At 30.8% G+C, this 11,260-nt stretch overlaps 3 protein-coding genes across 3 annotated transcripts; 1 reads left to right on the top strand and 2 right to left on the bottom strand.

Annotated features, from left to right (window-relative positions):
• Positions 1–385: 385 nt before the first annotated feature.
• AK88_05571 (uncharacterized protein) lies at positions 386–1,497 on the bottom strand (the record flags this gene model as incomplete). The annotated part of the gene is made up of 2 exons (XM_012483173.1): positions 386–1,093; positions 1,306–1,497. The coding sequence occupies 2 exons, from the start codon at positions 1,495–1,497 to the stop codon at positions 386–388; spliced, it is 900 nt and encodes a 299-aa protein (XP_012338596.1).
• Positions 1,498–3,578: 2,081 nt separating this feature from the next.
• Positions 3,579–4,684, bottom strand: AK88_05570 (uncharacterized protein; the record flags this gene model as incomplete). Its single annotated transcript, XM_012483172.1, has 2 exons — positions 3,579–4,319; positions 4,496–4,684. The coding sequence occupies 2 exons, from the start codon at positions 4,682–4,684 to the stop codon at positions 3,579–3,581; spliced, it is 930 nt and encodes a 309-aa protein (XP_012338595.1).
• A 5,068-nt stretch (positions 4,685–9,752) lies between these two features.
• AK88_05569 (uncharacterized protein) lies at positions 9,753–10,396 on the top strand (the record flags this gene model as incomplete). The annotated part of the gene is made up of 2 exons (XM_012483171.1): positions 9,753–9,959; positions 10,136–10,396. 2 exons carry the CDS (start codon positions 9,753–9,755, stop codon positions 10,394–10,396), a joined length of 468 nt encoding a protein of 155 aa, XP_012338594.1.
• Positions 10,397–11,260: the final 864 nt, after the last annotated feature.

The following is an 11,260-nucleotide window of genomic DNA, read 5'->3' as shown; positions in this document are numbered from 1 at the left end:
AAAAATGTACTGATGCACACATAAACTATGGACCTAAGTACACTTCATATTTCGCATAAATATTTTTCTGTTTTGGCCCAAGATTTATCAGCGCGTTACGCATGTTACATGAGTCATATTATAACCAACTCCGAAACGTTTTTCTTCCTTGTTCGTCTTTTCACTTTTGGCCGCAAGGCAGGAACATAATGAGATCTAGGTTTTATCCAAGCCAGTTTGTTCAATTATACCATCAGCGTAAAGCAGAGACTATTTTAAACTCTTTCCTTTATATTACCAATATACGCGAGAGTAGCACACACTGGCATATATACACAATCATTCTCTTTTTACCACTTTCTTTCGTATCTTTTTTTTAGTTCACTAATGCAATTTTTTAATGTCCTCAATTTTCTTGAACCATGTTTTCATGCAATTGGCTTTTGCTTATGGTGAGTAACTGCTGTCTGAAATCAGCAAGTTCCTTCCTACAGTTGTTGAAAATATTAATACATTCCTGTTTCGTAAAGGTACTGTTCATGATGAAGTCCAAGTAAAGTTGAACGTAGTAGTCCTCCTTCTGCTTTAAAAGGTCATGAAGATTGAAAAACAGCTTACTCCATTGAGCGTTCGCATGTTCACTATCTACATTGTGTGTTTCCTTTAACTCATTGTAATATTCGAATATCTCTATTAAAAAATCATAAAATTCTTCCTCCTCAAGAGAATATCCAAGCGTCCACAGGTTGGCAACGTCATCCTTTGTTGGGACTTCTTCCATATTATTGATCAATTCGTTCAGTTTTTCCTTCATCATATCCTTGGTAAGGTCCATTTGAGGTGGGTTAAACACAGGCATCTCAACATTATACAAGTCACTTTCGTCTGCATATTTTACTCCAACAGTTGGATGTGAATCCAAGTCATGCTCTTTTTCATTTTCTCCTAAATCCATTGTATCATACCCAGATAACAGGTTATAATTGGATTCAGAATCAGAAGAACTTGCATTCGTATATGAATTTCCTTTCCTGAAGTATCCATTTTCATTTGACTCGGATAAATTCCTTGCTTGTATTTGGGTCATAACCTTCTTGTCCAAGGGGGTTATTTCCTGTCAGAAGTTTCAAAAAAAAGTTTACGAGGGAGAGGGCGCGCATGTATTAGGCACATTTATAATATGTATATACTTCACATGCATGGACTATTTCCTCCATTCACATATCCAGGAACAGCGTACATAATGGCTCTACGTAAGGGCCGAATTAAAAATTGCAAACACATGAGTATTATTTATTCTAAAAATGTTTATTTTATATATCTTACTAGTAGCAACATATATATGGCGACAACGAGAAGAGCAAGCGAGCAGGAGGGGACAAAGAACCTTCGGAAGTTAAAGCCACCTGAACTCTTCTTTCCAGCGCCAGTCGCGGTGGCAGATTTTTCGTTCCTTCTGTTATTCTTAGCTGAGCATCTGTCAGCCGAAGCAGAATTGGATTCATTAAAAAAAGCCATAGTCGCTTAATTTAAGTTTCTTTGTGTATATAGGTATTATATAAATAGGGGTTATTATTTGAGCAAAGATTATTCTAAATTTATAAGACGTATGCGCGTTGCGTGCTGATATAAAAACTACGTTTACAATGCGGATAAAATCGTTGAAGAATGCTTATAACCTAAACGTTAAAATACCAATAAAACACGATAAAATAGCTTGAAATAATGCTAATGTACGTTATAATGTTTAGTAACATTAAAAAATTTTAAAGAACCAAAACCATTTAAAAATAAATAAATTAAAAAGTTTTAAAATATATCCTTAGTCAATACAAAAAAAAAAACAAAAAAAAAAAAAAAAAAAAAAAAAAAAAAAAAAACAAAAAAAAAAAATTGCTAGCTATATATAGTGTTAAGGTGCGTAAAAGCAACGTTTACGTTTTTATAGCACCGACGCACCTCGCCATCGACAGCTTTTGGCAAGCTTTTTTAAAATACTCGTAAAAACAAAAAATCCTGATACTTTTATTTTTGCAAGTCAAAATTATTTTTCAACTACAAATATTCAGCCTCCCCGCATTGTAGTAGTACAGATCTATAACATTCTTATCATTTGTGCTTGAAATGGGGTAAATATAATCGACCCTCTTTTAGCTTTATATATAGCTACAAATGGTAATCATTATGTCGAATCATTTTTGCAACAGTAATGTTTTGCGAACACTAAAATGAACAGTTCTGTTCTTCCTAAAATTCCGTGGGCCCTACATATCTAATCAACCACGCATGAACTACAAATTACGTTCGGCCATTGGCTTTCTATATAAAATAAAGCTCCACGTGTTGCTTAGTTCCTGCTTTTCTTTGAATTATTCTATAAGGCCAAAGAATTATGCAAAAGAACTCCTAATTCTGTACGCCCCAACGTGTGGTTAAACGTTTATTCAAAAAGTATATACATATTTTGCAAACGAAGAAAATAAAAGCCTAGCACGGCACGCGCACGATGCAGTTAGCAGGTTACATCTAACATAAGTAATGAAATACACCTATTCATCAAAAAAACGTGCTACCAACCAATAAACTGCGAAACATATTTCGTAAAACGCGGAATAAATTTTGCTAATTTATTGCCCTTCGTGTTCTCTCTCTTCATTGCTAAAATAAAACATAATAAACTATTTTCTGGTATAAACAGAACTTTTACCTAAACCAAATAAGGGAAAAGCCAATTCCTTCTAAACGGATAATTTAGGGTGTCATGCATTTAATAAAATAGTTATGACGTAAATGAGCTGTATAAAGCATCCACTAATTTCTTACATACTCATGTATCTGCCACATCAACCCCACGCATAATTATCACTTAAATCATCGGAGTTGTATACACATATGAGTACATCTAAATTGGCGTATCCTACATCCCTTGTAAATATGGTGTATCGTGAACGCCTTGAATTTCATCCTTTTTGCTCAATAATGCGAAAGCAAATGACGATTTGGCATAATTAGATTAAACGTCTGTTGTTCAACACACATCGTCTGATTCAGTAAGTGTCATAAAATGGTGAAATGTATATACAACTTAATTATTCAAAAAAAATATGTCCATGTACACATGTAGCAATCAATATTCAACATAATAATATGTGCCGTGAATACTTATATTATTATCCTTGTTGCAACTTTAGCATCCTAAAGAATATACATTTGTAACATCATACATATATATATCTTGTAAAATTGTGTACATTCCACAAAAAAAAAAAAAAAAATATATATATATAAATAAAATAAACAGCTACTGCAGTTTTAATGCGCGAATAGAATTAAATACACAGCATGCCTACACATTGCGTGGCACAATATTATATTGCTTTGAGAACTTTTGGTACAAAAGGGGACCAAAGCTGTGGAAATATATAATACGCAGAATGCAACATATGCATAATATATACATATACAAATATACAGCTTAACCAGTGGCTCGTGTGCATGCCATCTTGGCCTTGTCGCCTGAAAATGTCTACCCGCATGTATGCATCCTTGCATGTTTCTTCTACATAACACTTAGGAAATCACGGTGAGAGATCTATTTATTAAGCACTTCGTGACTTAGATTTTGTATCCTTGCATTTTGAGTCTTCTTTTTTGCTGCAGCAACCATTCTTCTTCTTGCAGCTGCTTTCACAGTTGCTATCCGGGCAGGTATTTTTACCGCAAGAGGCTTCACAGCTACTGCCTACGCTGCGCAAGCCAATTTCACGTGGAGTGTTATCATAAGATATAAAACCTGCTCTTTCCAAAGCACCATTCTCTATAATTTTGTAAAACACATACAGGTAAAACGTAACACACACACTAGATACGAATTGAGATGACTTATAATATCCTGATAGTAAAAGTTTGCTTGCTAAAAACTCAAGTAAAAGTGGTGAGAACAGAAGCACATATTTAAGATAGTCCTTTAATCCACTTAAAACGTGAGCCCCGACATGCATAACTGATCCAGCTTTCTTGTTTCCCGCATCTAAAATGTCCAATAATTTCTTTTCAAAATATAAATCTAAAGTTTTAAAACCACATGTGCAGGCTCCACAGTTAGTTTGGCAGGTCTTGTCAACTGCATTACAGCATGGCGACGAGTCCTTACAATTATTGTTTCCTGAGCAATTTTCCGTTTCCTCATTCTCTTCAGTATTCTCTTCGTGTTCATTTTCCACGTAGGTACTTTCAAACTGGTCCTCTTTCCATTCTCCACATGCTAACATTCTGAGGGACCTTAAACCTGCCCCATTATTAAGGTCGTTGAACGTGCTAACGGAATTGTTGGAATTACCCTACGGAGTGGATACGAAAAAAAAAAAAAAAAAAAAAATGAAGGGATCTTTATACATGAACAAATTACCACTTGGGGAGATAGAACTATATGTGTACAAAGGGGGAAATAACATAACAAAATGGAACATACACATATATATATGCGGCCTCACGCTTATTCGTTTTATCATCTTACACTTTCGTAACACTTGGACATCAACAGGACAAGGGAAAAGGTACAAATTTTGGTAAAACTTAAAAATTTACTCTTTCGTTTCATAGTATTCTTTGCGTCATCCCCTGATGAAGAAACGACACTGCTCTCTAAATGTGCAGAGTATCCACTCTGGCAAGTATTGTTGTTCGCGTTATTGAAATTTCTCATTTTCCGTAATTTTCTTAATAATGTAATAAATTCATATAAACTTTTGTTTTAGTGGGTACTTCTATTAGGGTATTTCCTTTTTTTTTTGTTTTTTATATATTATTATTAAGCTATATTTAATACATTTAAAAAGATATGGGGGACACAAAACATTAGAAAAACTTTTGGATAAAATATTCAATAAAATAATATATAATAAATCTTTATTTTGAATATCCAAAAATTCAATTTATTCTTCTTTAAAGAATTGAATAAATAATATTATATTAGAATTCAGCGCATAACTTATTTCTTTACGCGACAGTTGTGGGCTAAATTAAAATTTCGGTTTCTGTATTTGCAAGAATTTGAAAATAATGTATTCTTTTATTTTTAGTACAATAAAAATGTGTTCCCTTTCCCCAGTTCCATTTATATATACCCTTAAGAAAAAAATGTAATTGATCAATCATACAAAGAAAATATATTCTTTACATGTTTATATACCTACATATAATGAGGATAAAATATTTGCAAATTTTCAAAAAACGAAAACATTTTTTTTTTCTTAAAGTTATGGCAATTTTTTTGCGTAAATTTATGTAGCTTTTATAATTATATTCCGCTTTTTCTTAAAAATTTAACCTTTCGGCACTTATAAATTAGAATATAAAGGTGTATATAATACAAGTACCATTTTTTATTAACACAATTGGTTAGAACCCGAATTCGAAAAAGCGCATAAGAATAAAAACCTGTTTTTATTCTAATAGGAAGAATACTCTTTATGTAATATTTATATATTATTCTTATAACAATATACGTATATACTTTTTGTTTTAATTTTTTCCATCAAAACTTGCAACAGTGCTACATTATTGCCCAGCATATTTTTCATTCATACCATTAGGTACACATGTGTACCTCTATTATATATAATATTTTTTAACAGGGGTTAAAAAATAACCGATAAAAATATATACCGTGCCAGCAGCAAAATCCCGTCCAAAAAAATGTCATAACGTTCTCGTATAAATCATCCTAAGGGCATATAGGACTAATGCAAAAAAGGAACCTTATTTTTTATCCTATTTTTCTGAGAATAACAAACATTCAGTTTAATTCATAACATAGTTTATTATAGTACCCTTTTTTATTTTGCGAAAAATAAAATTTTTTTTATTAGAAAAAATTCATGTGTTTCTGCTAAAAGTATAAAACGTAAATAATGGTCCCTATAATGTGTATGCTGTACTGCATACTGAATGTATTGGAAAAATCGGCTACAAAATGGGCCATAAAAATTACAGCAGCTTGTTCTATTACTCTTCCTTTCGGCACACATGTGCTGTTAGCCAGCTTAAAGATTCGTAGACTCCGAATGAAAACGACAAATCCAGGCCACCTATAAATTTTTAAAGCAACGCCTGCATAATGTTTTTTATCCAAAATGTATGACCGCATTGTAGTGTAATAGCACAAGATCGTATGTCCTGCAAATGATTAAAGTTGAAGGTATAAAGCGACAAGATATATATTAGTAGTTCGTACGTATTGCTTACTATACGCTCTTGCTTAAAAAATATTACCATCGGCGACGAATGCACACATTTCGGCAATTACATATCTTCCTTAAATTCTATATAAAAAGAACTTTCCAAATCACATTTTATTAAGATAATATCGTAATGGATATGATTAACGCCAATGAACGTTCTCCCCTATTAGGCCAAATAACAAATTTGCCTTTAAAGAACAGGTTTATTGAGCCGTTAATCTGCTTTTAAAACATCTATTGCTGCTACGACTGCATATTCTACGAATAAATTGAAGCACAAACGAATCATCACCTTTAAAGGTTATTTGTGCTTACTAGCAGCATGATGTACCCTACACATGTGTAATAAAATGTGATGTAATACACACTGCTACTTCATTATTTCTATAACAAATTTCATGTTTTCTAAAAGGAAGGAGGTAAACCTAGTAAACTGAGAGCAATCGTTAGAATCAAACATAGGTCAATATAACACGAAATACATATATCCCCTTTCATCATAAATCTTCAATTTCCGTGCCTTTCTCGCCCCGCTTAAAATATAAAATAAAAAATTTTAATCAAAACGGTAAGCAATAAATATGTTCAAATTCTTCGTTTCAGTGCGGATCGTTAAAACGGTACTGTGCTCATCTTCTTTGCAAAATTTTTTATACACCTATATACCTGTTTTTTCATCAGATGCGCAAGAAGGTGAGGCCTTATGAATTAATGCACACATAGATATATAGAAAAAATGTTACAAATTCTGTTCATAATCGATCATTACAAACACGGGCTATTTTGCGCAAAGTACCTGTCAGCCTAAATATGTGCATGTTTGCAATTATGTTGCCTTTAAATTTTTTTAATCGCTTGAGCAATTGTTCTTTATTTAACGTATTATTAGCTAGCCGTTCCACAATTTATTCCTTTTTCCCATTAAGCAGTACTAAACATTGAACTGAACTTGATCACGTTGTGGATCCTTTTATACGTACACAAAGGGAATGGCCCATTTGTAAAGGTACTCAAATGCATGTGCTAAGACCCTGTCCTTTGAGTACTAACTTCCTTGTGTAAATTGACTACATTGGGAATAAGGTTTTTCCGTTTTTGCACAAATAATAATATTATTGTATAAGCAGGATGAAATGTAATGTTTAAAATGCGCACAAAGAAAGGATAGCGTGACCTCTTATGCATATATAAGGCAACAAAAAAGGAAACCCTATTCTTGATTAAAAATGTCCAAAAAAAAAAAAAAATATCCTTTCACGAGCAGCAAATGTTACACATGTACGTTAAATGAACGGATTCATGCAATAGCAAAATTGTGATTAGAACAATATTACGACGCAATTTTTGTTGAAATATTTACTTGGAATTTTTTTCTAAGTTATAATTTGTAACCTTCCTTTTTTGACTCATTTTCTAACACATCAAAAATAAGTTAACGAAAAGGTCTCCAGCATTCCATGGAACACACACAAAAGAACACCTATGCATAATGTACAGCGCGATATTGTTACAAATCATTTCAAAATTCATCCTATTCATATAACAATTAAGAAAAGCGAATTACATAAATATAATTATTGCGGGTCCCTTTAGAACGGAATACTCAGGTGTTGCAAAAACGCTAACACACAAAACGATTATTTATTTATGCACTTTTACTAGACTTATTTGAACTTTTATCTGAGGCTAATTTTATCATAACTTGTCCATCCACAGTGCGCAATTTTGTTGTTACATAAAGGTTAACATTTTAAATTACTCTTTTTTTTTTTCTTTTCTTTTTTTACAAAAAAACAGTGCTTTCCTCTATAGTACATGTTACTCGGTTAACATAAAAAGGATATAAACGGGTCACGAAGCATTTTAGATGCAAGCAAAAGAGCAAAATAGTACTTTGTTAGTTCAGTGCATGCTTGTCTATAACGTTATTTCAAACACGACCATGAACATAACACTTGCCAGGAAAAAGCTGTGCCACAACGAAAACAGAAAAAAAAAATACACTTATTTAAATGTGTTTTAATGTTCACAGGAAATTACATTACTTAAAATATTTTCTCAACTGCTTAGCATGTATATATATATATATATATATATTCTTTCAATTTCGTCCATTTTTCTCGAATGCACAAATTTTAAAATACCCTAAAAAGAATTAGTTGAAAATTAGCGTAATTGAAAAGCAAAAGAAAGGAAAAGAAAGTTTTAATCCTTTTTTTCCATATAAAATATTTAACAAATACATCATGATTAGCCCAAATCCCTAGTTAAACCCACTTAAAATTTGCTAAAGTATAAAACGAAGTCCAGATTCTTGTAACTCAACATAATATATTATTCCTGCTCAATTTAATTTATAGATTGATTTAATCATTAAATTTGTTCATATTCTTTTTCAGTTGATTAGAGTTTAACAAGAAATTAAAATTCACAAAATTAAAGAAATGTTCGTCTAAATTATATATATAGGAATGACGCAACCTTTGCCTATTTTTTTCGTTCATGAACATATTCCATTTTACACAGAAATATAAAAATTCAAAAATATGCCAGTTTACAGTTAAACTATAGGGTACAAATAAATATTATTATGATGAGTAAATGTATTGTATATATTTATAATTATAAATTAGGGATAAAGTTTTATGACTGTTAATCTAATAATATATTTTCCTACATTGCCATTGTCGTGATTTTTTTCATTCCCAAAAGTGCCATAATTTTAAAATAAAAAAATTTCATCAGAGAGTGTCCCTTTCAAAAATGGGTAAAAAAATAATACGAAAAAAAAAAAAAATAATAAGTGTACCATTTTTATATATTACACCCTAATGATAAATGCTAAAAAAAATATTATAATTTTAATAATCAGCTTTAATATTTATATTTTGTATTGTATTATTTATAATATATGTGTTCTCTTTATAATAAAAATAGAAAAATTGGAACAGTTATATCCCTAGTAATTAAAAGAATTCACTTTTCACAGTTGAGTCCCAAGTTTTTGTTAACACCATTTCATATCTATCATGTTTATTAAAGTATTATATTTCATAACCCAGCAAAAAAACAAAAAAAAAAAATATATATGTATGCCCTATTTTGTTGTTTAGGTTTTTTTATACACGTATTTTATATTATACTTATATAAACATACGCATAAATATATGTTCCTAGTTTTGGTAAAAAGTTATGAAATTAATATTATAAATTAAAATTTCGCGTAGACCAATGAAGCAGTAAGAAGAATGTATTAAAATTTTTATGAACATTTTGAAAAAATTATATATGTTAAACTAAAAGTTCTGAAAGAAATTATATGTATTTAAAAACTAAACTGCCATTTTTAGGGGGCATATAATATTTCCAATTACCGTTACAAGTAGATCTATACAAAATTCTTAATGTTATATTAATATAGCATACAACTTTGCTGCCGGTATTTCTAGCATAAGAACAACTCACACGTGTACAGATAAACACAGAAGAAATTTCAATATATTTATTTTAAGCAGTCTATATTATTCGAAAATGATGTCCGCATTTGACAGTGATTTTCCAAGATATAAATTATACCAAAGCGTAGTTCACAAATATGCAACTAATACACCAGTCATTCCACTGACTTCCCATCAAGTGTATACGCAAAACTACTATGACACTTCGACCACTAATGTGATTACTACCTATATTTTGTTGATTTTGTTTTTATCTTTTTGCTACAGATTAATTGATAAGGTAACGATATGCGTAAAAATGGGATACCTCAAAAAAAAAAAAAAAGACCATATGCCCTTCCTTTTTTTTTTTTCTTTTTTTTCTTTTCCACCTTGATGACGCTTCTTATCAATTATTTCGATTTTGTGCATAAATTTTAATTTTACACCTTTTTTCTTTTTCTCCTAAATTTTCAGAGTCTTTTCCAAGGACGATTAATAAAAAGCATCTTCGGTTTCGATCAGGAGCAGGTAGAATCCACAGTTGAAAATGAATCTGAGGATGAGGAATTATACTACTTTGATGTCTTAAGTGAAAAGGAAAACGAGGAAGAACAGGAAAATGAGGCAGAAAAGGAAAAAAAGGAAGAACAGGAAAATGAGGAAGACAAGGAAAAAGAAGTTGAAAAAGTAACTCTGGAATCCCCAGACAACGTAGATGTTGACTGGTTCTATTAAGAACCTTCAGAAGATACAATAGGTGGATGGATAACAAAATTATTTTCACTGTTCTGAAGAATAATGGAATTATACTTATTATGTATTTTACATTATGTTACACATCATGAATACGAATACACATATTAATGTTCAAATTAATATATCGTTTTTTCTTACCTCTCCTTATTTCATTATTTTGCTACATGTAAGATTTTACTATCTTTTGTATAAAACAAAAATGTACATTGCTTATATATATCTATATTATAGCATAGCTTGTATTCAAAATGATGAGCTATATTTCACACGTACTAATTCTTTGTATTTTTTCTTTATTACCAATTTTTTATACTTGCGTGATATATACGTGGTAAAAGGATAAAAGAAGAAATATATATGAAGCTGTGCATGTGTGTTGCCATGATTAATTTTATAAGCTATCTCACAAAATAATCGCTGCAAACACTGCAAAAAAGAAAGAAGAAGAAGGAAATGCAACACCCTTATTAATTCGTACTTGTTATACAAATAAATAGAATTCATCATTCTATTCTTTTTTTTTTTTCTTTTTTTTTTTTTTCATTTATTGCATTTTTTTAAAACTCTCTAAGAAAACAATGCTTATAAAGGAACAACACATGTTAGCTTTTTGATAAAGGAAATAATTAGCCTTATGAAATGTTTTATTTTTACAAACCGCAATTTCAAATGGTTGATTTATGCAGAACAGTTCATGTTGTGCCCATTTAGCAGCCACCTGTGCTTATACATTATACTATGCATCTGTCTCCTCTTTCCCCCTCATCAATGTGTCTTTTGGGGAAATAATGAAAAAATGGCTCAGCATTATCTCAGTGTTTTTTTTTTTTTTTTTTTTTTTTT

This window comes from Plasmodium fragile, assembly GCF_000956335.1.
Source record: "Plasmodium fragile strain nilgiri unplaced genomic scaffold supercont1.162, whole genome shotgun sequence".
Taxonomy (NCBI): Eukaryota; Apicomplexa; class Aconoidasida; order Haemosporida; family Plasmodiidae; genus Plasmodium; species Plasmodium fragile.
The sequence above is the reverse complement of the archived record's forward strand: the minus strand, read 5'-3'. Positions and strand labels throughout refer to the sequence as shown.